This window comes from Pelobates fuscus, chromosome 2, assembly GCF_036172605.1.
Source record: "Pelobates fuscus isolate aPelFus1 chromosome 2, aPelFus1.pri, whole genome shotgun sequence".
NCBI lineage: Eukaryota > Metazoa > Chordata > Amphibia > Anura > Pelobatidae > Pelobates > Pelobates fuscus.
Window position 1 is genome coordinate 29,066,740 of NC_086318.1, and position 27,906 is coordinate 29,094,645.

Here is a 27,906-nt window from a genome sequence, read left to right on the forward strand (position 1 = left end):
CATTGCTAAACTGTGAAAAATAAAAATTGGAGATAATTGGTATATCAAGAGCAGGTGAAGGTAGGAAAAATGTGTTTTATGGGTTAAGAAAGTGCAGGAGTGTACTAATATATATATATATATATTTTTAACCTAACTTAAATGTAGGTGTGACAGACAATATATAAATGTAATAATGATCATGGGGTGGGGTGGGCATCAGGCTTGCTCACTGAAGGAATGGGCTTGCAAAGCTGCGGAATCAGGCTGTTGAATAAAGAGATGTGAGGGTCAGAGAACTTGTAATAAAGGTAAGGGAGGGGAAAATGTATCTAGGTACAGAGATGAAGAGATGGATATTCAAATAAAAACAAACATATCAATAAGAAAAGGGAGGGTCCGAGGTCTGTCACAAATCAGAGGGGAAATAGAGTAATGCATATAGGTGAATAAAACAATTGCATACAGGGCTAGCAAAACTACACTTTAGCATAACAGACAAGATATAAATACAAAAAAATATATACAATGTACACAGGATATATTAAATAAAAATAAAATTAATGTACAGGGTGGTTAAGTTAAAAATAAATGAAGGTGCGCAGGATAGAGTCTTAGTGTGGTCTTCCAGAAGGCTACCTTTGCAGACAATCAGGCTTGCTCACTGAAGGAATGGGCTTGCAAAGTTGGGGAATCAGGCTTTGCAGACGATCAGGCGTAAAGTTGGGGAATCAGGCTTTGTAGATGATCAGGCTTGCTCACTGAAGGAATGAACTTGCAAATACAATCAAACTTTACTTAACAGGCATACAACACTACATGTTAAAAGGACACTATAGTCAACATATAAAAGCAAGAAAGACAGGTCCTCCAGCCTTCTTTCTTGCTTTTATATGAACTTGCCATAAAAAAATCCGTTCCAGCGCCTAGCTCCCCGCTAGGCCACGCCCCCTTTTTTAGTAAAAATGACGAAATCGCAGGACCCAATAGGACGCTTCTCCTTGAGGAGTGTCATCGCGATGTGGTGCACATGCACGGTTTCGCGTTGCACCAATCGCATTCTTCATAGAGCAGCATTGAATGCCATCCTATGAAGAAACTCAGCGCTCAACCGCGCATGTGCGCGGAATGCGCATTCGCGAGCTGAGCTGTCTGACTGACAGCTCAGATCGCTTTCTATACCCGCCCCCCTCCTCAGCCAAACTGTGTGTTTGCATGTTTGCATAGAAACACTATATAGAGAGATCTATCTATATATAGTGTTTCTATGCAAACACACAAGTAGTAAGCAATTAAAGACATAGTAACCTATTTAGGAACATCTCCGAACTATACGTTCCTCTAAATGTGCCGTACACAAATGGAAGGCTTGGCCTGTAATTGTGGGAGGGACTATTAGTCCTATTTAAACCCAGTAAGCCCCTGCTTACCATCGCACCCTTTATTATTTCACATTATCTAGGTGGGCCCTCTTTTTACAGGTCTAACCTCACGTTGGTTTCAGCACACCTCAACCGACTTTGTTCTTATTAAACTTTCATTATATCATATGTTCCTCTAAATGTGCCGTACCTGAGGAAGGTCCCTGTGCGGACCGAAACCTTGATTTGCTTATTAGATGAAATAAAGAATTTTTTGCATCGGAAGACCGTGAGTGCAGTCCATGCTTTTGTTATGTATATATATTTATATTTTTATATATATATATATATATATATATATATATATATAGTGACAAAAGTACTCCTTTCCCTTGGTACCTTGTCCTGGGATTGAGATGTTACACACAGTCTTTTCAGGCTTTAGAGACACTTCACACGCTGGATGAGGTAAATTGACTTGCTCTTTTATTGAGGTTCCAAAATAAATGCACAGTAAGGTATAAAGGTAACAAAAATATATCAAACAAAAGCCTTGCTCTTCTGAGCACTAACTAAACAAAATAATCAGCTAACTGGGTTGGATGGCTTGTCCATTTCCCAACATAAACATAAGCATAAACAACCTTACTGCTTCAGGGTTTTCAGCTCTCTGTTTCCACTCACAGAAACCAAACACAATCTCCTTCCTTCCTTGGCAGGGGAGTACTTAATAGCACTGGTAATTGACAATCCTTTTCAGGTGAGTTAGATTAGGATTCAAACTCTGGAACTGGACTTCTCACCTGTAGGCTACAAGCAACTTCCAAAATGTGGAGTGGAGCACTGGCCCACCCTACTCTCCAGGTGCTCCACCCCAGGGCCCAAATATACACATATTTAAAGTGCAACATTCATTATAACATAACACATTTCCCTGGGGCTAATTACACAAGTAAAGAACCTTGCAAAATCTGGGGAGGTATATTGGTTCCTTCCAGCACAATTCCTTGCTTTCGGTCACACATCCTCCCCCCCCAGCTCAGACCTATTGGGTCGAGCGACCATGGACATTAGCGAGTGCATCCGCGAAAGACCATCTGCATTTCTCTGTTTACTCCCAGCCCTATGCTCTATGGAGAAATTATAGGGTTGCAAGCTAAGGAACCAGCTGGTTACTCTACTATTTTTCTCCCTGTTTTGGCTCATCCAAGTAAGGAGGGGTGCATGGTCTGTCACTAGTCTGAATTTTCGCCCCAAGAGATAGTATTTAAGTGTGTCTACTGCCCACTTTATAGCCAGACACTCCTTCTCAACAATGGAATAGTTTCTTTCTTGGGGATTAAGCTTCCTGCTTAAATATAATATGGGGTGCTCCTCACCCTGAATTTCTTGAGAGAGAACAGCACCTAGTCCTACATCAGATGCATCTGTCTGTAAAATAAATTCTTTAGAAAAATCAGGTGTTACCAACACTGGTTGGGCACAAATGGCTTCTTTAAGCTTTCTGAATGCTTGTTCCGTCTCTGGGGACCATTTTACCACTACTGGAGCATTAGCTTTAGTAAGGTCAGTTAATGGGCTTCCAATTGTAGCAAAATTGGATATAAATCTCCTGTAATAGCCAATGAGGCCAAGAAATGTTCTCACCTGTTTCTTAGTCAGTGGTCTCGGCCAATTTCGTATGGCTTCAATTTTAGCAACTTGGGGTTTCACTAGTCCCCTACCAATAGAGTAGCCCAAATATTTTGCTTCCTCTAGGCCAATCGTACACTTATTAGGGTTAGCAGTTAAGACAGCATTTTGTATTGAGTTAAGGACAGCCTGTACTTTTGGAAGGTGAGATTCCCAATCCTCACTGTGTACTACAACATCATCCAAGTATGCAGCTGCATAGCGCACATGCGGCTTTAGTATTCTGTCCATCATTCTTTGGAATGTGGCAGGGGCACCATGCAAGCCGAAAGGCAAAACTCTGTACTGAAATAGGCCATCAGGAGTAGGAAATGCTGTCTTTTCTTTTGCTCGCTCTGTGAGTGGTACTTGCCAATAACCTTTGGTTAAATCTAGTGTAGTGAGGTACCGAGCTCTCCCAAGTCGTTCTACTAGCTCATCAACTCTAGGCATGGGGTATGTATCAAACTTAGAAATAGCATTCAGTTTGCGATAATCATTACTAAACCAGCACAATTGGACTGCTCCAGTCACTTTGTGACTCCTCAATGACTCCAAGATCTAACATTTTCTTAACCTCTGCTCTGATAGCTTCTCTACGAGCCTCGGGTATTCTGTATGGTTTGAGATTGACCCTTATTCCTGGTTCTGTTAAAATGTCATGTTTAATCACGCTAGTCCTTCCTGGGACTGGGGAGAATACCTCTTTATTTAATCTAATAAACTCCTTAACTTCCCTTGTCTGGTGTATTGACAGGGTCTCTGAGATATTTACTTCGGGGTCAATATTATACTTATCAGGGAAGGTTGAAACCTCTGTAGTAACCAGAACTTCCCTTTCTTTCTATGGTTTTAGCAAATTGACATGGTATATTTTCACTTCCTTTCTTCTACCTGGTTGCCTTATTTTATAATTTACCTCTCCTACTCTTTCAATAATCTCATATGGCCCATGCCAAGAATTTGTTCTCTACTGTTGGAACCAGGACTAATACTCTGTCTCCTGGTTGAAATACTTGAATTCTAGCATTCTTATTATAGCTATTCTGCTGATGTTGTTGAGCCTTTTGCATGTGTTCTCTGACTATTGGCATAATGGCTTCAATACGTTCCTGCATCTGAGTTATGTGTTCTATTACACTGTGATGTGGGTTTGCTTCTTGTTCCCAAGTTTCCTTTGCTATGTCAAGTAATCCCCTGGGGTGTCTGTCATATAATAATTCAAAAGGTGAGAAACCCGTGGAATCTTGGGGTACTTCTCTAATGGCAAACATTAAATAGGGCAATAAAAAGTCCCAGTTTTTCCCATCTTTATCAGTTACTTTGCGCAGCATAGCCTTTAACGTTTTATTAAATCGCTCAACCAAACCATCGGTTTGTGGGTGATAAACAGAGGTTTTGAGGTGTCTAATGTGAAGGAGCTTGCAGAGTTTCTTTGTAACCTTGGACATGAATGGAGTACCCTGATCTGATAGGATCTCCTTGGGAATCCCAACCCAGCTAAACATCATCATTAACTCTTTAGCAATGGACTTTGCTGAGGTTGTGCGCATAGGTATTGCCTCAGGGTAACGGGTAGCATAGTCTAGTACTACTAATATATACTGATGCCCCTTACTGGATTTTACCAGAGGACCCACAAAATCCATAGCAATACGTTCAAAAGGCACTTCAATAACAGGCAAGGGTACTAAAGGGCTACGGTAAGCCGTAAAGGGCGCAGTGACCTGACATTCAGGGCATGATGAACAGTAGTTTTTGATAGCTGCGATTACTCCAGGCCAGTAAAATCTCCTCAAAACACGCTCTCTTGTTTTGTCAACCCCTAGGTGACCCCCCAAAACATGGCTATGTGCAAAGTTTAACACAGTGCGCCAATAGGCTTGTGGTACTAACAGCTGCTTTGTAATAACTGACTCTTTTTTCTCAACTCTGTACAACAGATCATTATCCACTTCAAAATAAGGGTAAGTAAGAGAATTCCCTGGATTGACAGGGGATCCATTCCTTATAGAAATATTATTCCTGGCTACCAATAATGTTGGGTAAGACCACTGTGCACTTCTGAAGTTACCAGGCCTAACCTCTAAATCAATTAACTCTATATCTGGTTCAGAGCTTCTAGAAGGTCCCGCATTAGTTTGTTCTGGGTTTTCACCAACTAATGTTTTTATAGGGGAGTGCTGCATACTGTTAGGCTCATCATCATGATCGCTCTCATCTGCCAGAGTATCTGCAAAAGGAAATTCATCATTCTGTTCACCTGATGGGTTTTCAAAACATGCCCATAGGTCTATAAAATGGGGAAAATCCCTTCCAATAATCATCTCATGTGCCAGTTTTGGTACCAGCCCCACTCTGCAGTTTACAGTACCACACTGGGTTTTAACAAGTATATCTGCAGTAGGGTAGCTATGTATATCCCCGTGCACACAAGCAATATCAACTTTTCCAGAGTTAATAATATGAGTATCCTGTAATAAGGATTGGTCTAGAAGGGTAACCATACTCCCTGAATCTAGCAATGCCTGTATATTTTTTCCCTCCACATTCATGGTACACCCAGGGTGACTATTCAAATAACCATTTGTTTCCACAGAACATACAACCTGTGAATAAAGTGCAATTCCTTCCCAATTATTACCAAAATTACACTCCATTGGTTCAACATTTTCAGGGCAGTCTTTTGCAATATGTCCAAAGTTTCTGCATTTAAAGCATTTTATACCATAATTAGTACTTTTTGATTCATTTGTAGGCTCTTCCCACCTCCCAAAGTCTTTTTCTCTTTTAACAATGTCTCTTCAGTAATAAGACCCTGTTCTCTCATCAAAAGACCCCCTTTTCCCTGGAACAGTCTTACCAGATTTGCTGGGGTTGTAGGTTTTCGGATTCTTGGGTCTCTCTTGGCCAGGAGGTTGAAGCAGTTCTCCAACTGCTATATACCATTCAACCAATTCAACCAATTGGTCTGCTGTTTGGGGATTGCTCTGGCTGACCCACCGACGAAGCCCAATAGGTAAGCCTCTTAGGAATCTTTCCATCACCAGTTGCTCCACAATGCGGCTGGGTGAGTTGATCTCTGGTTGCAACCATTTTCTGGCAAGGTGTATCAAGTCAAACATCTGTGAACAAATCGCTTTATCCAGGCTGTAAGTCCATGAATGAAATCTCTGGGCACGGACGGCTGTTGTCACCCCCAGGCGTGCCAGTATTTCTGCTTTTAGCTTCTTGTAGTCACTGGCTTCCGCTGGTTCCAGATCATAGTATGCTTTCTGGGATTCACCAGTACGAAATGGTGCTAGCAGACTTGCCCATTCCACTTCAGGCCAACCTTCTCGCTCAGCGGTTCGCTCAAATGCCATCAGGTAGGCTTCTACATCATCTGTGGATACCATCTTTTGCAAGTAGTGACTCACTCTGATCACCTTTGGACATTGTGGTGAGTCTGTGGCATCCCTGGCCAGCCTTTGTGATAGACTCTGGATCTCCTGCTGTATGACACATGTGGCATGCTGCTGCTCCTCTCTGAGCACTTGATGAGCTGCTGCCTGTGTTGCTTCAACTTGCTTGAATAAAGCATCTGTATTTTCCTTTTGAGCCAGTACAAGCTGCTGCAGTATTGAAATGCTCTTTTGCTGTATTGCATTAGTCTCTGCAGTCCTCCTGTTTGTCTCTTGCTGTACAGCAGTGGCCTGGAGCAAAGCTTTCATGACATCCTCCATTTTCTCAGCAGTCTCTTTCTCCCTGCTTACAGACTTTGCCGTGTGCTGCCCGCATTCTCCACCATATGTGACAAAAGTACTCCTTTCCTTTGGTACCTTGTCCTGGGATTGAGATGTTACACACAGTCTTTTCAGGCTTTAGAGACACCACACGCTGGATGAGGAAAATTGACTTGCTCTTTTATTGAGGTTCCAAAATAAATGCACACTAAGATATAAAGGTAACAAAAATATATCAAACAAAAGCCTTGCTCTTCTGAGCACTAACTAAACAAAATAATCAGCTAACTGGGTTGGATGGCTTGTCCATTTCCCAACATAAACATAAGCATAAACAACCTTACTGCTTCAGGGTTTTCAGCTCTCTGTTTCCACTCACAGAAACCAAACACAATCTCCCTCCTTCCTTGGCAGGGGAGTACTTAATAGCACTGGTAATTGACAATCCTTTTCAGGTGAGTTAGATTAGGATTCAAACTCTGGAACTGGACTTCTCACCTGTAGGTTACAAGCAACTTCCAAAATGTGGAGTGGAGCACTGGCCCACCCTACTCTCCAAGTACTCCACCCCAGGGCCCATATATACACATATTTAAAGTGCAACATTCATTATAACATAACACATTTACCTGGGGCTAATTACACAAAGTAAGAACCTTGCAAAATCTGGGGAGGTATATAGGTTCCTTCCAGCACAATTCCTTGCTTTCGGTCACAATATATATATATAAATAATTGCATTCTAAATGTATTTTGATATTAATATTTAATTTCAGTCAGGCCCCCTGCAGACCCTGCTGTGGACGGCTATTCTGTCCATGTAATCACAACGTCATTGTGATCACATGGCCTGGGAGGGCTGGATCAGCCGCTAGGGGACTGCCTGGGATGCCCGCTATTAATCAGGTAAGTACTAAGGATGGCGTGCCCCGCCGTCGTTAAGGGACATCTATCTGTTGATAAAAGACACTATATGATCAGTATCCTTTAATAAAATATATATATATTTGTTTGCATGATTAGTCATATTTCAATGCCAAAATGTCACAATTTCTGCCAGGGTATGCAAACATTTGAGCACAACTGTATTTCAGTTTAGAATTCAGAAATTCGACCAGACATCAGATCAGCCCAAATTTGAATGAATTGCAGTTTGATACAAAACCAATCTCTAAGTTGTGTAAGTTCCTTGCAATGAGTGTTCTGACTGTATATATTGCTTACACCTATATTTTATGTGCAGATTTTACAGGCAACTTTAATGTGGAAAGGACACATAATTTGGGTTTACCGTATGATTATGGCTCAGTTATGCATTATCCACGGTAGGTTGAACTCTAAATTCGAGATGTTAGCAGCTTTGTTATAATGTATTCAATTTCTCTGTTGAATCTACACAACCACATAAAGTCATCTCTTTCTTTACAGAAATGCTTTCCGCATCAAGGGTAGTGGAAATACTATAATCCCAAAACCTAATCCTAATGTAGCTATTGGACAGAGAAATGGGATGAGTAGTCTGGATGTAAAGAAATTAAACACAGCATATAAATGCAGTAAGTTTTTGTTCATTAAGTATACTGTTTCTAAAACTGGCAAGAGAACTAATAGGCATTCAAAATTGTTATATACTGAAAATATTGTAATGTCACAAGCCAAGATAATTGGAAATAGCTATTGTTTGTTTGTAAAATTGTGACATTGTGACATTTCTACTATTTTTTTAAACAAAATCAAAATGTTCTGTTTTTCAGATATATGTCGGACAAAATTGACACAGTTTGATTCAGGCTCTTTCTCAACTGACAATATCATCTTTGGACCAGATAACACCTGTGTCTGGCTTATTCAGGCTCAATCGTACCGTAAGGTTAATATAAAACTAATGTATAAATTCAATGTTCCCAGTCACAATTAGTGTTTTGATCTCCTAAACGTGGACATTCCAATTTTTAGGCATTTGGATGCAATTTGGGAAAGATACCTTATGATTGGAATGCCAAATTGCTTTCTAGTTGTATTAAAGATTATAAGATGTTTGGTGTATAAAAGGGCTGATAATGAATTATTAAAAATCGCTTTACCAGAAAATACCTCTCGGAAGCACATTTAGATATACATATTAACATTCTAGGATATCTGTTTTTTCATGTAACTATAGAAAAAAAGCCATGACATTGAGAAAAGCAATTGATACAGGACAATGATTGATACAGGGAAAGCCTCTTAAATGGAACACTTTAATTCAAATGTGTATTCTAATTTGTTCATTGGTATTTTCAAATAGTCTGAATACAGCAACTTCTACCATCTTTCATATTAATGTATTTTCATGCTCATTGTTCCATACACATTGATGTAACTGAGCTGTATATTCTGTACTCAGGTTTATCTGGAATTCAGTGACGTCAATATCCCACAATCTGCTGGGTGCAGTGTATCTTACTTGAAAATGTATGATGGTGAAAATCGTGATGCATCACCTATGCTGCAGCAGGCCTGTGGGTTTACAAATATCCCCACTAAACTGTCTTCTGGAAATAACGTGTTGATGGAGTTAGTGAGCAATCAGAAACCTTCTAAAAGCAAATTTAAAGTTATCTATAAAGAAGGTACATTTTCTTTCCATCAATGCAAAATATGTTAAAGGAATACACCAATACCATAACCTCAATATCATGCAGTAAATATACTTTAGGTCTGTCAGATGTGGGTCTGTCAGATGTGTCTCCCTGCCTCCTCCCTGCAGCCAGGAGAGCATAGAGTTCCTGTTACAGGTAGAGACAGGGACTTTCCTTCTGACATTACTAAAATCAACATACTATGTAGTGACCATCAGTTTACGTTATCTTCTATGGGAGCTGTTAGATAATGTTTTTTTATTGTTTTCTAATACAAAAACATAACACTGGCCTGATGAAAATACATTAACCCCTGACAGCTTCAAAAGCTTGTCTTACCCCTAAGGACACAAGCCTCTTTTCATTTTCTGCCATTTTATTTGCATCTCTCTCATTTATTGCACCAACAGATATTATATACAGTTTTTTAGAGGCTGAAAGGGGCTTTCATTTTTTTGTCATGTATGCATAGACAAATTCTCATTAATTAGAAAAAAAAATCCAAAATTGCAAAGGACCATTTTTTTTGCTATTTTGTACCAAGTGTAGTGGTAATAAGATTGTTTTCCTGCATTTTTGGCCCACACAGTGAGTATTTTGCAAACCTTATGTGTGCTATAGGAGTATAATACTTTATAGGTTGCTCAGCACTGCCGTCGGAGTATAGGAATACCCCCATATGTACCTTTGCCAGGTATATGTGGATTTTGAAGGGGCACATTTGAGACGCAGCCTTTTTCTTGTAAACTTTCACCATTTTATAAAGAATACACTGGGGTATTTCAAAAGGCATATTTTGAACTCTTGCGTGGGATAATTTTTTCACTAGTTTGTTCCAGGTGCAGTAATTATGAGCATTTTTTTTTTTTTACTTTTTCAAAACTCTTTTTATGCTTTTAAAATTTGTATAAAATTATTTTTACCAATAACCCCTAACTAACAGTTAATTCCCCGCTTTCCCATAACTTTAGCCAAAGTTAGCATTCATATTTGTTTTTTTTGTGAAAAATGCAAAAAAAAAAAAAATATGAACGCTAAATTTGGCGATTGTTTGTGACTAAGTGGCTACTAATAAAGTCTGTACATATCCCACTTGCAATACCTTGGGTTGTATACTTGTGCAAATAATATGGCATCATGGGGGTAATTCTAATTCCTGGGCTACCACACGGTCTAAAAGGCAACAGACCAAACTGGCAAATTTCAATGTGAACTGAAATGCAAGCCTCATTTCCTGGCTAATCATGGCAGCATATACAAATGGGTTAGCGCCACCCCTTACAGCCGATACGGTAGGAAAAAAAACAAAGGCTTAAAAGGAGGCTCCATTCCTAAGGACCCCAGTCTTTTTCCTGCCCTACAGCCCTTAGGATGTGAGCATTTTGCTCCCTTTACTTATGGACATGTATGTTTTTTCTCTTCATTACTTTATTTGTAGTTATGTACCGAACTGTCCGCTGGCGAACAGTTCCTGGCGAACTTAGCGTGTTCGCGTTCGCCGCGGCGGGCGGACACATGTGCAGTTCGATCCGCCCCCTATTCGTCATCATTGGGCAAACTTTGACCCTGTGCCTCTCGGTCAGCAGACACATTCCAGCCAATCAGCAGCACTCCCTCCCTTCCACACCCTCCAACCTCCCTCCCAGCATCCATTTTCGATTCATTCGGAAGATGCATGCTTAGTGAGAGGAGGGAAAGTTTAGCTGCTGCTGATTAGATAGGAAAATTGATAGCTAGGCTAGGGTATTCAGTGTCCACTACAATCCTGAAGGACTCATCTGATCTTTGCTGTAAGGACAGCACCCCATAAAGCCCTTTTTAGGGCTAGAACATCAGGCTGCTTTTTTTTTTTTTTTTTCCTGTGTAATGTAATTGCAGGGGCCTGCCAGCTTCTGTGTGAGGTTCACATTGGATACTGTGCCCACTTGCCCAGTGCCACCACTCATATCTGTTTTTACAATAGGTTAAGCTTTAGATTTAAAAGAAATAATTTTTTTTCACTGTAATAGAAGATCAGTTGCCTGCCTGCCAGCTTCTGTGTCAGGTTGGATGCCTTGCCCATTTGCACAGTCAGTGCCACCACTCATATCTGTTTTTACAATAGGTTAAGCTTTAGATTTAAAATACATATTTTTTTTCACTGTAATAGAAGAGCAGTTGCCTGCCTTCCAGCTTCTGTGTCAGGCTGGATGCCTTGCCCATTTGCACAGTCAGTTCCACCACTCATATCTGTTTTTACAATAGGTTAAGCTTTAGATTTAAAATAAATAAAAAAATTTCACTGTAATAGAAGAGCAGTTGCCTGCCTGCCAGCTTCTGTGTGAGGTTCACATTGGATACTGTGCCCACTTGCCCAGTGCCACCACTCATATCTGTTTTTACAATAGCTTAAGCTTTAGATTTGAAAGAAATCATTTTTGTTCACTGTAATAGAAGAGCAGTTGCCTGCCTGCCAGCTTCTGTTTGAGGTTCACAGTGGATACTGTGCCCTCTTGCCCAGTGCCACCACTCATATCTGTTTTTACAATAGCTTAAGCTTTAGATTTAAAATAAATAATTTTTTTTCACTGTAATAGAAGAGCAGTTAGTTGTCTGCAAGCGTCTGGGTGTCAGGCCTACTTCAGCGTGTGCTCTGCAGACCTGTGCCAGCGTGCTTTGACAGTTGCCAATCATATCTGGTGTCTCTTTAGCGTGCTTTTACAAAGAAAAAAGGTTTCCAGTGTAAGCTAATAGCAGCCAGTCAGTGTCCTTCAAGCGGCTCTGTCAGGCCTTCCTTCAGCGTGTGCCCTGCACAACCCTGCCAGCGTACTTTGACAGTTGCCAATCATATCTGGTGTCTCTACAGCGTGCTTTTAAAACCAAAATTTTGTTTCCACTGTAATAGAAGAGCAGTTGCCTGCCTGCGAGCTTCTGTTTGAGGTTCACAGTGGATACTGTGCCCTCTTGTCCAGTGCCACCACTCATATCTGTTTTTACAATAGCTTAAGCTTTAGATTTAAAATAAATCATTTTTTTTCACTGTAATAGAAGAGCAGTTAGTTGTCTGCAAGCGTCTGGGTGTCAGGCCTACTTCAGCGTGTGCTCTGCAGACCTGTGCCAGCGTGCTTTGACAGTTGCCAATCATATCTGGTGTCTCTTTAGCGTGCTTTTACAAAGAAAAAAGGTTTCCAGTGTAAGCTAATAGCAGCCAGTCAGTGTCCTTCAAGCGGCTCTGTCAGGCCTTCCTTCAGCGTGTGCCCTGCACAACCCTGCCAGCATACTTTGACAGTTGCCAATCATATCTGGTGTCTCTATAGCGTGTGTAACAGAACATTATCATCTCCTAAACTTTGTGGAATAATACAGTGAATTACCTTATAAATCATTTGTTCGGTGGTCTGGACTCATTCCTTATCAGTATATTCCTACCAAATACTGGAATCCCTTGATGTGTGATTAAAACATACCTTTTCACGGGCACTTCGAATACAGTCGAAGTGCCGAAGACGTCGAAGTGCCGAAGCCGTCGAAGTGCCGAAGCCGCCATTACAGCCGAACACGTGGCGGCGGCCATTTTAGTGCAGTCAAACGCGGTCAGCGGTGACCGGTACCTCCCCCTGTCCTTCGACAACACGGCTGGGGACTAAGTCCCGTTCGAACGTTCGAACACCCGTTCGGAAGGGACTTTGTCATCTTTTCCTAGGAAGTAAATCACCGCCCGACTGGCAATCACCGCAGAAGTTTTAACCGCGTTATACTTCGACACTTCGACAAAGTCGAAGTGCGTTCGACTATTCGAACGCCGCCTTCGGTTGGGACTTTACAGTTTTTTAGGACAGAAATAGACCGACCACATAGCCTGAACCTGTGGAACTATTTTTGGGTATACATACAGGCGTGCGGTCGGTCCAAAGGGACTTTTTAATATCTCTGGAACCACTGGACGGATTCTCACGAATTTTGGATATGTTGTTCCACAATTTATGTTGTCCATAAAAATATAAGTTTTATCCCTGTGCTATGTTAAATGGGAAAGTTATAAAAAGGCATAAACATTTATAAGTTTTAGCTTGGAGATAATTGAGTAGATACAGTAGGAAACTCAATTATCTCCCAAGCAGAGGGGAGGGAACCTGTGGGCTGTACCATTCTGTTATTGGTTATTTTATGCCTCCCCCTGGGTGTGTCCTGTGTGTACTTTTTGTAAATAAAAAGCAGGCTGGGTGTCCCAGACCTCAGTTCTTCTTGACCCTTCAAAACGTAGCCTCGTCTCGTTCTTGGAAGGGGATTATTTGGGAATATTACTCTGCTCCTGTTTACAGCTGAACCTGCCTCTCTCTGGATATTGTGGATGGGATTATACCAGCTCTACTTCTCCACAGCAACTTGTAGGGAAAAGGACGTCTCCAACGGCAGATACCCTCTCTCTACCTGGGTAGCCGTTACATTGGTTGGCAGCGGTGGGATGGTCCTTTTATCCAAGGAGCAAGTGCTGAATGGAGTCCCAGTATGCCAAGCTGAAAAGACCCACACTGAAAGATCTATTGGAGAATCGTGGTAGGAGTGCCAGTAACAGACCAAGGAGAGAGCTGATAGCTGACCTACTGGAGCTGAACAAAATGGATAGGTCCATGGAGGTAACTGAACCAATTGCACCAGTCAGCGAGGACGATGTACTTACTGCTATTGTACAGCGGAGATTAGCCTTGTATCCAGAAACAACCACGGAACTAGTAAACAAGCTGTTCAAGGACGCAAAAGAGGAGATCGAAACTAAGAGGAGACAAGAAACAGAACATGTATTAGCTAAACAAGCTAGTACACATACAGTTCCTACTCCTCCACCCGCTGCTACAGGGAAGAAGATACCATTCACTGCATTTAAAGCGTTTGCAGAACATGAGGAAGAAATTGACGGATATTTGGCGGATTTTGAGAGGTAGTGCTCACTGCACCAGGTACCACCAGACCAATGGGTTACTATTCTGGCTGGAAAACTTTCAGGAAAAGCAAATTAGGCTTCTCGGGCACTCACGGCCCAAGATATAACACAGTATCAACGGGAGAAAAGCCGCACTACTCACCCGATACGCTGTCACCCCAGAGGCATATCGCCGTCGCTTCCGGGAGTCCAAAAAGAAGGCAGCGGACTCCCACATGGAATGGGCAAACAAGATACAAAGGGTGGCATCACATTGGGTGCAAGGGTGCAATGCCCACACCGGAGAAGAAGTGTTACAGTTGTTCTTGATGGAACATTTCTTCCAGGATCTGACTGCAGATATACAGGACTGGGTAAGAGATCGCCGCCCTGCCAACTTAACTGAGGCAGCGCGGCTAGCAGATGAATACGCCGAAACAAGGAAGGTGAGCCAAAGTAACACACGGTCAGCACCTAGAACAGAGGCACGCACCCCAACCTACGCTGCACGCACAGAATTTCAGGCCCCAGTACCTCCAGGGCCCCCACGTCCTCAGGGGTCTAACAACCAACCCCGGGAATCTTATAAAGTGACGTGTCATCGCTGCGGCAACACGGGGCATATTGCTCGTTATTGCTCGTTGGGATCCGGCAATAATAACTGGAGGCGCACAACACCGAACACGGAGAACCCGCCATCATGCCCCGCTGCTGCTCACTGCCTGGAAATGGAAGGGAGCCCTGAGGAATGTCTGGGAATATTATATGAGGCCAACCCCATACAAGCTGCTTCCACGGATAACCGCCAGCATCACTGTCAGGAGGTGCGTGTAAACGGACAGATAGCACAAGGACTAAGGGACACTGGCACTACCATCACTCTGGTGCAGAAGCACCTTGTAAAACCAGAACATGTGTCTAATCGTACTGTTGCTGTCCGTGTCGCAGGAGGGGCTGTTTTTCGTCTACCCACCGCCCGTATACACTTGGATTGGGGAGTCGGGTCGGGAAAGACCACAGTGGGCATTATGGACAATCTGCCTGCTGAGGTCGTGTTGGGCAATGACATTGGCCCTCTAGCCTCAGCCTTTTTACCCACGACCGCTGCTGCTTGTCCCGTGACCACCCGCTCACAGACCCATACCGAGGACGACTCTACTACAGGTCGGGAGACCCAGGTAAGCCACAAAAGGACACTTAACACTAACACCGCAGAGAGACCCATAGCTTGGGACACCCCAGGGGAGTTTGGGAGGGATACTAGACAGGACCCCACCCTTCAAAGGTACCGAGAACTAGCCGACAGTAGAGGGGATGAGCGGGAACGTTTTATATGGGAGGGGGACAGGTTATACAGATTGACCAAAGGCAGGAAGAGGGGCTGTATCCCTTCGCAGAAGCGCCAACTGGTAGTACCCAGAAAGTACCGGTTGGAGCTTCTCCGAATTGGCCATGACATCCCGTTGGCAGGACATCTAGGGGGTAACCGCACCACCTTCAGGATCACCCAGACCTTCTTTTGGCTGGGGGTCTCGAAGGATGTGCGACGTTACTGCAGTACTTGTGACGTATGCCAACGGGTAGGGAAGAGAGGGGATCACCCTAAAGCTCGACTGCTACCTATGCCTGTGATCGAGGAACCATTCAGCAGGGTGGCAGTCGACCTAGTGGGACCCCTACCTAACCCCAGTCCCTCTGGTAAGAAATATATTCTTACTGTAGTGGACTATGCTACTCGCTACCCGGAAGCCGTCGCTCTGACGAATATCCAGGCTGACACTGTCGCCAGTGCTCTAGTCGGGATATTCACCAGAGTGGGATTTCCCCAGGAAATCTTGTCTGACAGAGGGACCCAGTTTACCGCAGACCTAACCCAGCAGTTATGGAAGGTCTGTGGTATTAAGCCCCTGCTTCGTTCACCGTACCACCCTCAGACTAACGGTCTCTGTGAACGCTTTAATGGTACCCTAAAGCAATTGCTGCGGACCTTTACGGCGGAATACAGAGACTGGGAGCGATTCTTGCCGCACCTCCTGTTTGCTTATCGGGAGGTACCGCAGGAATACACAGGGTTCTCTCCCTTTGAGCTGCTCTATGGACGGAGAGTACGAGGCCCTCTCGACCTCATTCGAGAGCACTGGGAGGGAAAGACAGAACACGAAGGTGTCCCTATCGTACCATATGTGCTGGAAATGCGGGACCGTATGGAACAGTTAGCCCGGATGGCACGGGATCATCTCCATGCGGCCCAGGGTCGGCAGAAACAGTGGTACGATTGGAACGCTAGGCTGAGAACATTCCAGGTAGGACAGAAAGTTCTAGTACTTAAACCCGTTAAAGGAAATAAATTACAGACCTCCTGGCAAGGCCCCTACAAAGTAGTAGCACAGGTCTGTGACACCACCTATGTTATTGCCAGCAGCAAGGACGAAAAGATACAGAAGTCCTTTCATATAAACCTATTAAAAGAATACCAAGAACGCCCCGAAGACATAGCAGCCATATGCATCCCAGCCACTGAGGACCCTGACAGTCTCCCCATCCCAGATCTGTTGGCCAACCCCGAGCCCAAAACTCTGCTTAATACCGTACAGCTAGGGGAGCGATTAACTCGCACCGAAAGAGAGCAACTCCAGCAACTACTAGTTGAAAAGAGAGTGACCTTTTCCCAGGAGCCCGGTTACACACCCGTAGCGACACATTACGTAGAAACCCCAGGACAAACTCCTCTCCGACAAACTCCCTATAGAATCCCCGAAGCCGTAAAAGAAGAGATGAGAAAGGAGATTCAGGAGATGTTAAAACTGGGAGTTATAGAGCCATCCGACAGCCCCTGGGCATCCCCCGTCGTCCTAGTCCCCAAAAAGGACGGAACGACCCGGTTCTGTGTCGATTACCGACGCCTCAATGACCGAACCGTGACAGACGCATACCCCATGCCCCGAGTAGACGAGCTATTAGATTGCATTGCCAGGGGACGCTATCTGACCACCATTGATTTGTGCAAGGGGTACTGGCAGATTCCCCTGGCCAAGGACGCTATCCCTAAGTCGGCGTTTGTCACCCCGTTTGGCCTGCACCAGTTTAAGGTCATGCCCTTCGGGATGAAAAATGCCCCAGCTACTTTTCAGCGCTTAGTGGACCGCCTCCTTGATGGCTTCCAGGACTTCGCTTGCGCATACCTGGATGACATTGCGATCTATAGTGAGACTTGGGGGGAACACCTACAACACGTAGAGACTGTGTTGGATCAGATTAGGGCCGCCGGCCTAACTCTCAGCATGGCTGAAGTCCAGTATTTGGGACACAGAGTGGGGTGTGGGAAACAACGACCAGAACCCGCTAAAGTAGAGGCCGTAGCCAATTGGCCCACACCCCACACTAAGACACAAGTGTTAGCATTTCTAGGGACAGCAGGGTACTACAGGAGATTTGTCCCTGACTACAGCGCCATCGCCAAACCCCTGACAGATTTAACAAAGAAAAATTTACCTAGGGTAGTCCTGTGGTCTCCCGCCTGTGAAACAGCATTCCAAACCCTGAAACAAGCCTTGATCAATGCACCTGTTTTGTCTGCCCCGTCCCTAACTAAAGATTTGTCGTCCACACAGATGCGTCCATGTACGGACTGGGGGCAGTGCTAAGCCAGGTCGGTGAAGATGGGGGCGAACACCCTGTCGCGTATCTCAGCAGAAAACTGTTACCTAGAGAAGTGAGTTACGCGGCAGTGGAAAAAGAGTGCTTAGCCCTGGTCTGGGCCCTAAAGAAATTGACCCCATATTTGTATGGACAAGAATTCACCTTAATTACCGACCATAATCCCCTTGTATGGCTGAACAGAGTAGCTGGAGATAATGGACGCTTACTGAGATGGAGTCTCGCACTGCAGCCATACAATTTCTCCATCCAATACCGCCCTGGCAAGTTTAATGGGAATGCCGATGGATTGTCCAGGCAAACAGAACTTTTACCCTAAACAGTTGACCGGACAGCCCCAAGTTGACACGAAAAAGATCAATCCGGGTCTGCCGGAGTGTTCCACAAAAGGGGAGCAGTGTAACAGAATTGTAACAGAACATTATCATCTCCTAAACTTTGTGGAATAATACAGTGAATTACCTTATAAATCATTTGTTCAGTGGTCTGGACTCATTCCTTATCAGTATATTCCTACCAAATACTGGAATCCCTTGATGTGTGATTAAAACATACCTTTTCACGGGCACTTCAAATACAGTCGAAGTGCCGAAGCCGTCGAAGTGCCGAAGCCGTCGAAGTGCCGAAGCCGCCATTACAGCCGAACACGTGGCGGCGGCCATTTTAGTGCAGTCGAACGCGGTCAGCGGTACCTCCCCCTGTCCTTCGACAACACGGCTGGGGACTAAGTCCCGTTCGAACGTTCGAACACCCGTTCGGAAGGGACTTTGTCATCTTTTCCTAGGAAGTAGATCACCGCCCGACTGGCAATCACCGCAGAAGTTTTAACCGCGTTATACTTCAACACTTCGACAAAGTCGAAGTGCGTTCGACTATTCGAACGCCGCCTTCGGTGACTTTACCGTTTTTTAGGACAGAAATAGACCGACCACATAGCCTGAACCTGTGGAACTATTTTTGGGTATACATACAGGCGTGCGGTCGGTCCAAAGGGACTTTTTAATATCTCTGGAACCACTGGACGGATTCTCACGAATTTTGGATATGTTGTTCCACAATTTATGTTGTCCATAAAATATAAGTTTTATCCCTGTGCTATGTAAAATGGGAAAGTTATAAAAATGCATAAAAATTTATAAGTTTTAGCTTGGAGATAATTGAGTAGATACAGTAGGAAACTCAATTATCTCCCAAGCAGAGGGGAGGGAACCTGTGGGCTGTACCATTCTGTTATTGGTTATTTTATGCCTCCCCCTGGGTGTGTCCTGTGTGTACTTTTTGTAAATAAAAAGCAGGCTGGGTGTCCCAGACCTCAGTTCTTCTTGACCCTTCAAAACGTAGCCTCGTCTCGTTCTTGGAAGGGGATTATTTGGGAATATTACTCTGCTCCTGTTTACAGCTGAACCTGCCTCTCTCTGGATATCGTGGATGGGATTATACCAGCTCTACTTCTCCACAGCAACTTGCAGGGAAAAGGACGTCTCCAACGGCAGATACCCTCTCTCTACCTGGGTAGCCGTTACAGCGTGCTTTTAAAACCAAAATTGTGTTTTTCACTGTAATAGAAGAGCAGTTGCCTGCCTGTCAGCTTCTGTTTGAGGTTCACAGTGGATACTGTGCCCTCTTGCCCAGTGCCACCACTCATATCTGTTTTTACAATAGCTTAAGCTTTAGATTTAAAATAAATAATTTTTTTTCACTGTAATAGAAGAGCAGTTAGTTGTCTGCAAGCTTCTGGGTGTCAGGCCTACTTCAGCGTGTGCTCTGCAGAACTGTGCCAGCGTGCTTTGACAGTTGCCAATCATATCTGGTGTCTCTTTAGCATGCTGTTACATAGAAAAAAGGTTTCCAGTGTAAGCTAATAGCAGCCAGTCAGTGTCCTTCAAGCGGCTCTGTCAGGACTTCCTTCAGCGTGTGCCCTGCACAACCCTGCCAGCGTACTTTGACAGTTGCCAATCATATCTGGTGTCTCTATAGCGCGCTTTTAAAACCAAAATTTTGTTTCCACTGTAATAAAAGAGCAGTTGCCTGCCTGCCAGCTTCTGTTTGAGGTTCACAGTGGATACTGTGCCCTCTTGCCCAGTGCCACCACTCATATCTGTTTTTACAATAGCTTAAGCTTTAGATTTAAAATAAATAAAAAAAATTCACTGTAATAGAAGAGCAGTTAGTTGTCTGCAAGCGTCTGGGTGTCAGGCCTACTTCAGCTTGTGCTCTGCAGACCTGTGCCAGCGTGCTTTGACAGTTTCCAATCATATCTGGTGTCTCTTTAGCGTGCTTTTACAAAGAAAAGGTTTCCAGTGTAAGCTAATAGCAGCCAGTCAGTGTCCTTCAAGCGGCTCTGTCAGGCCTTCCTTCAGCGTGTGCCCTGCACAACACTGCCAGCATGCTTTGACAGTTGCCACTCATATCTGGTGTCTCTTTAGCGTGCTTTTACAAAGAAAAAAGGTTTCTAGTGTAAGCTAATAGCAGCCAGTCAGTGTCCTTCAAGCGGCTCTGTCAGTCCTTCCTTCAGCGTGTGCTCTCCAGAACTGTTCCAGTGCACATTGCCAATAATATCTGGTGTCTCTATAGCGTGCTTTTAAAAACAAAATTTGTTTTTCACTGTTATAGATTGAATAGCAGTTACTTGTCTTCAAGCGGGTGTGTCAGGCCTACAGTGTGTGCTCTGCAGAACGGTTACAGTTCACATTGCCAATCATATCTGGTCTTACAGTAGCTTGCACGCATAGTACCACTAATCCCAAAAAAAATGACAGGCAGAGGCAGGCCACCCCGCAGGGGCCGTCGTGGTCGTGGTGCTGTGATTCCCTTTTGCCCTAGAATAATGCCCAGTTTTCAGAAGCCACGTACCCTGAACTTGAAAAGTTCTGAGGACATAGTTGACTGGCTAACACAGGACACCCAATCTTGTACAGCCTCCACTCGGAACCTTGACGCACCATCCTCCTCCAGCTTAGCTTCAGGCACCTCTCAAGATACCACTCACCCGCCTGCCGCCACCACCAAAACTAGCACCACAGCCGTTTTACTTGGTATGTCAGAGGAGTTATTCACACACCCGTTTGAAGAAATGAGTGATGCGCAACCATTATTGCTAGAGGATGTAGATAACAGGGATATGTCTCAGGCAGGCAGCATTAAACACATGGAGGTACGGTGTGATGATGATGATGTTGTACCCGCTGCTGCTTCCTTTTCTGAGTTGTCAGATACAAGCGAAGCGGTTGATGATGACGATGCGTCCATGGATGTCACGTGGGTGCCCGCTCGGAAAGAAGAAGAACAGGGCGAAAGTTCAGATGGGGAGACAGAGAGGAGGAGGAGACGAGTTGGAAGCAGGGGGGGGTCGTCGCAAGGAGCTAGTGGCACAGTCAGACAGCATGCATCGGCACCCGGGGTCAGCCCGACAGCAAGCCAATCAACGCATGCTGTGTCCACCACCAGAATGCCGTCATTGCAGAGCTCAGCAGTGTGGCATTTTTTTTGTGTGTCTGCCTCTGACAACAGCGATGCCATTTGCAACCTGTGCCAAAGGAAACTGAGTCGTGGGAGGTCCAACACCCACCTAGGTACAACTGCTTTGCGTAGGCACATGATCTCACATCACAAACGCCTATGGGATCAACACATGAGTACAAGCAGCACGCCTACTCTAAGCCGCCATCCTCCTCCTGGTCCAGCATCTTCAGCCATGTCAACCACTGCTGTCCTCCTTGCCCCCTCTCAACCATCCGCCACTCCGTCTCCCGCCTTGAGCAGTTCCCGCTCATCTGCCCACAGTCATGTGTATGTCAAGGACATGTTTGAGCGTAAGAAGCCAATGTCACCAAGTCACCCCCTTGCCCAGCGTCTGACAGCTGGCTTGTCCGAACTATTCGCCTGCCAGCTTTTACCATACAATCTGGTTGAGTCTGAGGCGTTCCAAAAATTTGTAGCTATTGGGACACCGCAGTGGAAGGTACCCGGCCGGAATTTCTTTTCACAAAAGGCAATCCCCAACTTGTACTCGATTGTGCAAAAGGAAGTCATGGCATGTCTGGCACACAGTGTTGGGGCAAGGGTCCATCTGACCACTGATACCTGGTCTGCAAAGCATGGTCAGGGCAGGTATATCACTTACACTGCACATTGGGTAAACCTGCTGACGGCTGACAAGCAAGGAATGTGTGGCATTGCAGAGGAGTTGGTGACACCGCCACGACTTGCAGGCAGGCCTGCTGCCACCTCCTCTACTCCTCCTACTCCATCCTCTTCCATAACCTCCTCGGCTGAGTCCTCTTGTGCTGCTGCGTCTTGCTCCACATCAACGGCACCCCCCCAGCTCCCCAGGTACTATTCCACATCCCGGATACAGCAGTGTCACGCCGTCTTGGGTTTGACTTGCTTGAAAGCAGAGAGTCACACCGGACAAGCACTTCTGTCCGCCCTGAACGCACAGGTGGAAAAGTGGCTGACTCCGCAGCAACTGGATATCGGCAAAGTGGTGTGTGACAACGGAAAAAATTTGATAGCGGCATTGAAGTTGGGCAAGTTGACACATGTTCCGTGCATGGCACATGTGTGTAATCTGATCGTACAACGCTTTGTGCATAAGTACACAGGCTTACAGGACGTCCTGAAGCAGGCCAGGAAGGTGTGTGGCCATTTCAGGCGTTCCTACACGGCCATGGCTCACTTTGCCGATATCCAACGGCGAAACTACATGTCAGTGAGCGTTTGATTTGTGACAGCCCTACACGTTGGAATTCAACACTCCTAATGTTCGACCGCCTGCTCCAACAAGAAAAAGCCGTTAATGAATATTTGTATGACCCGGGTGCTAGGACAGCCTCTGGGGAGCTGGGAATTTTTTTGCCACGTTACTGGACGCTCATGCGCAATGCCTGTAGGCTCATGCGTCCTTTTGAGGAGGTGACAAACCTAGTCAGTCGCACCGAAGGCACCATCAGCGACATCATACCATTTGTTTTCTTCCTGGAGCGTGCCCTGCGAAGAGTGCTGGATCAGGCTGTAGATGAGCGTGAAGAGGAAGAGGAAGAGTTGTGGTCACCATCACCACCAGAAACAGCCTTATCAGCATCGCTTGCTGGACCTGCGGCAACGCTGAAAGAGGATTGTGAGGAAGAGGAGTCAGAGGAGGATTGTAGCTTTGAGGAGGAGGAGGAGGAGCAAGACCAAACACAACAGGCATCCCAGGGTGCTCGTTGTCACCTATCTGGTACCCGTGGTGTTGTACGTGGCTGGGGGGAAGAACATACCTTCAATGACATCAGTGAGGAGGAGGAACGGGAAATGAGTAGCTCAGCATCCAACCTTGTGCAAATGGGGTCTTTCATGCTGTCCTGCCTGTTGAGGGACCCTCGTATAAAAAGGCTGGAGGAGAACGACCTGTACTGGGTGTCCATGCTACTAGACCCCCGGTATAAGCAGAAAGTGGCGAAAATGTTACCGAATTACAACAAGTCGGAAAGGATGCAGCATTTGCAAAATAAATTAAAAAGTATGCTTTACACAGCGTATAAGGGTGATGTCACAGCACAACGGGAATCTAACAGGGGGAGAGGTGGAAGTCATCCTCCTCCTCCCACGACCACGCCGGCAAGGACAAGACGCTTTAAAGACATGTTGTTGATGGAGGACATGCAGACCTTTTTAAGTCCTACGCATCGCCACAGCCCTTCGGGATCCACCCTCAGAGAGTGACTCGACCGACAGGTAGCAGACTACCTCGCCTTAACTGCAGATATCGACACTCTGAGGAGCGATGAACCCCTTGACTACTGGGTGTGCAGGATTGACCTGTGGCCTGAGCTATCCCAATTTGCGATAGAACTTCTGGCCTGCCCCGCTTCAAGTGTCCTGTCAGAAAGAACCTTCAGTGCAGCAGGAGGTATTGTCACTGAGAAGAGAAGTCGCCTTGGTCAAAAAAGTCTAGATTACCTCACCTTTATTAAGATGAATGAGGGATGGATCCCGAAGGGACTGACACTGGGCGATACATTCGATTAAAAAAGGCCTGATGAGATGAGCTGCCTTGGGCTAAAAATGGTCCACACGCTTCTGTATTTTAGCTCTGAATGCCGGTTGACTTGCGTGACTTATCCGCCACCAACTAGGGTTCAAGCCGCCATGTTTTAGGGCACTTTCTGCCTGTGAAACAAACATCAATTTTTCTGGCCACTGCTACAGCAGCGGCTGCAACAATACCAAATTTTTCAGGCATGTGTACATGCCTAATTTTTAGGCCCTCTGGTGCTGCACTGTGGCTTCAAAAACCAAACCAAAAAAAGGCACATAGTGACCCTATGTAGGGGGAACAGTCCCTATTCTGCTCTATGTCAGTGTATATCAGGGATTTGACTATCTTTATTCAGATTCCAAAATTACAATTCCAGGAAAAATGTAACAAACATTTACAAGAACATGTCATGCACATCATAGAAACAACGTGAATTCTGCTCTTTGTCAGTGTGTATCAGGGGCTTTGAGGACGGGGAACAGTCTCTATTCTGCTCTTTGTCAGTGTGTATCAGGGGCTTTGAGGACAGGTGTCAATCCATATCTGCCAAGTGACCCTATGTAGGGTGAACAGTCCCTATTCTGCTCTGTGTCAGTGTGTCTCAGGGGCTTTGAGGACGGGGAACAGTCTCTATTCTTCTCGGTTTCAGTGTGTTTCAGGGATCCTCAGAATAGGTGTCAATCCATATCTGCCAAGTGACCCTATGTAGGGGGAACAGTCTCTATTCTGCTCTTTGTCAGTGTGTATCAGGGGCTTTGAGGACGGGGAACAGTCTCCATTCTGCTCTGTGTCAGTGTGTATCATGGTCTCTGAGGACGGGGAACAGTCTCTATTCTGCTCTTGCAATTCTATTTCTTCTTAGATAACAAAAAAATTCTGAGACGACGTTGGCAGGGCTATTCACTTGTGTGATCTGTCATGAATTGTCATTTGAATGTTAATTTGAACTGTGGGGCACAAGAACTTGAATCTGACAATTTTTATTTTATCAGAGAACTTGTTCGGGATACAGAAAGGAAAAAAGGGAGGGTAAGCGGTTAAGGTACATCGATCTTATTCACATCTTATACATTCAAGAGCAAACTGGTTATTCATTCTCGTGTGAGTTTTTCATGCCAGGGTTGTCTCTCTCCTAAACCTGGGTTTGGTCCGGGGTATGAAAAGGGTGAAACCTGGGGACAGGCTATGGTAGGGGAAGAAGAACGAGGGAAATAGACGTCGGAAGCCCCTCATCTCCTTAGTTAGCACGCTGTGTGCGGTCACCGGGTCTATTCCCTTATCTAACTACTTAACTATGTACAATGTGGGTGTTTGTTCCGTTATGCCCTGTAGATTGTTTAACCGCAGCTTGGTATACCTCAATGTTGCCTGTTGTACCATGGTGTTTGGAGTCGTTGTCTCTCTGCGTCAGAGCAGTTAGGTCTTAGGAGTGGTACTATTCATCCTTCGTGTATATATATATATATGTGATATGTTATTGTTCTAACATGACCCCCTCCTCCTCCTTCCTCAGATATGCCTCCCATATGTTCCTGGCTTCCACTATGTGGTGTGGGGGGTGTAGCCGCTGGCAGGTTTTTGTTTCATATGCTAGGTTTAGGGAGATCTGTTGGAGAAGGCTAGATCTCTCTGGTGGCTGTTGTTGTTTCCACCCTCTGGCTATTAATAAGTTGGCAGCAATCAAAATATGATATGTTAGGTCGGCATGTGCTTTTGGGAATGGGTCAATCGAGATGAAGAGTAGGGCATTTTCTGGTCTCAGGTTGGTTCTCGTGACCAGTGCCCCTTGTATCACCCCCTCAACTGCCTTCCAGTATCCTCTGATGGCCGAGCAGGCCCACCAGATGTGGAGCATTGTGCCCTACTCTATTAAACATCTCCAGCAAAGTCTCGAGATGTTGGGATATATGGTCGCTAGTCTAGTCGGTACCAAGTACCACCTATATTGTATCTTGCGCATTAGCTCTAGGTGGGATGCGCATCTGGATCTACCTTTATGGGCTATGAAGGCTTGGTTCCATTGTTCTTCTGAGAAGACTGTACTCAAATCCTTATGTCATGCCTCTCTGAATTTGTCTAGCTGTGGTGGTGGCTGTTGGGTAGGATTATTTAGAATTGCATACATGAGTGAAAGCGGTTTCTTGGGCATTGTTCTAGATTTGCATGCTCTCTCTATACAACGCGTGTGGGTCGGGGTTGTCAGGATAGAGGAGTTTGTCCATGCTCCCTTTAGTTGTAGGTAGGAGAATATCGCTCTTTGTGGCAAATCGTAACTCTGTTGCAGGTCGGGGAATTGTCTCAGCTGTCCTTGATTATAGAGGTGTCTAACCAACGTGCATCGTCGCTCGGTCCATAGTCGATGGTCAAATGTGGGATTCATCATGTGTATGCAGTATAGTGGTGTGGCCAGCGCCCATTTATCTGTATAACCTAATTGTGGTTTAATTGTATCCCAGGTTTTCAGCAGGATTGCGGTAGTGGCCGGTGTGTCTGGTAGTTTAGGGCGATGTCTATGTGGGACCCAGAATAAGTACCTAAGGCCCTTGGGGCAAGCCCACGTTGATTCCATGTCCACCCATTGTGGTGTGTTGTGGGCTGTGTGTGCCTGCAGGGCGGTGGTCATCAGCGCTGCCCTATAGTAGGTTCTCACCTCTGGTAGTCCTAGCCCTCCCTGCTCTAGGGGTTTGGTGAGTATGCTAGTGGCTACCCTGATTTTTTTGTGTGCCCACACAAAGCGTCCTTTGTAGACGTTGCAAGTACGCATTGGGTAATGTGATCTGTAGCGTTCTAGTCAGGTATTGGAATTTTCGGCAGCAGCAGTTTCCCCTTTTTTTTTTAAGAATTTGCCAGTAATCTTTTTTTGAAGTTGTTCCCCTCCTCTTGACACGATCAATGACCTGAGAGTCTCCGTAAGCAGGGTTGACCTGTTAGTCCCGTTTTCCATTCAAGTTGTGCATGATGTCCAGGCTAGGTTTCCAGGGACAAATGTTGTAGCCTGTTGAACGAGGTGACCTTGCTCGGGTCCCAGGTGTGCGGTTCCTAAAATCGCTGCCATATACACGTCCACTGATAGGAGACGCAACAGGTATTAAACTGATAAGAATAGTACTACTTAACACACCTTATAATAACGCAGAGAGAGGCAACGCAGAGAGAGGAGTCTGAAGAAGAGGAGTCAGAGGAGGAAGGTGGCTTTGAGGAGGTGGAAGACCAAACACAGCAGGCATCCCAGGGGGTTTGTTGTCATCTTTCGGGGACCCTTGGTGTTGTATGTGGCTGGGTGGAGGAAGATACCTTCAATGACATCAGTGAGGACAAGGAACGGGACATGGCTAGCTTGGTATCCAACCTTGTGCAAATGGACTGTTTGCGGTTGTTTGCGGTGCGTTAAACGGGGAGTTTGGTCTGTCACTGTGAAGCGGGCGTAACCCTTACACTACCTGATCGATACAACATCATACAGTAGGTCCCCCCCCTCATTATTTTTATGGCCCCCACCCACCGCTCTCGGGTGGGGGTGGAGGGGAGGACAGTAGGTCCCCCCATTGTGATTTATGCCCCCCACCCACCGCGCAGGCGTGGGGGCCGGGGGGAGGACAGTAGGTCCCCCACCTTATCCTTATTTACTGAATATTCCCCTGTATAACAATGTTTGGCATTTAGTGAATATTCCCCATTCTGCTCTGTGTCAGTGTGTATCAGGGTCTCTGAGGACAGGTGTCAATCCAGATCTGCCAAGTGACCCTATGTAGGGGGAACAGTCCCTATTCTGCTCTGTGTCAGTGTGTGTTACAAATCGCTATTTGTAACTGGCCCTTTAAATGGAAAATTGCCCTGCTTCCCTGGATTGTGGAGAAGCCTATTTGCCAGCCTCCTTCCTCATGACTATGGCTCCTGGAAGATTGTGTCCCTGAAAACTTATTAACTTGTATTGGGTGTGTATGGCCCTTTAAGAACCGTCTGGGGACAT

The 27,906-nt window shown here is 45.2% G+C and overlaps 1 protein-coding gene across 1 annotated transcript in view; it reads left to right on the forward strand.

Annotated features, from left to right (window-relative positions):
* The window catches only part of LOC134586498 (hatching enzyme 1.2-like), a 505,730-nt gene that overhangs the window by 294,253 nt on the left and 183,571 nt on the right, over positions 1–27,906 (forward strand). The window contains exons 7-10 of the mRNA XM_063442042.1: positions 7,980–8,061; positions 8,165–8,292; positions 8,491–8,606; positions 9,123–9,348. Coding sequence (XP_063298112.1) covers positions 7,980–8,061; positions 8,165–8,292; positions 8,491–8,606; positions 9,123–9,348 — 552 coding nt within the window. The remainder of the gene's footprint in view (positions 1–7,979; positions 8,062–8,164; positions 8,293–8,490; positions 8,607–9,122; positions 9,349–27,906) is intronic.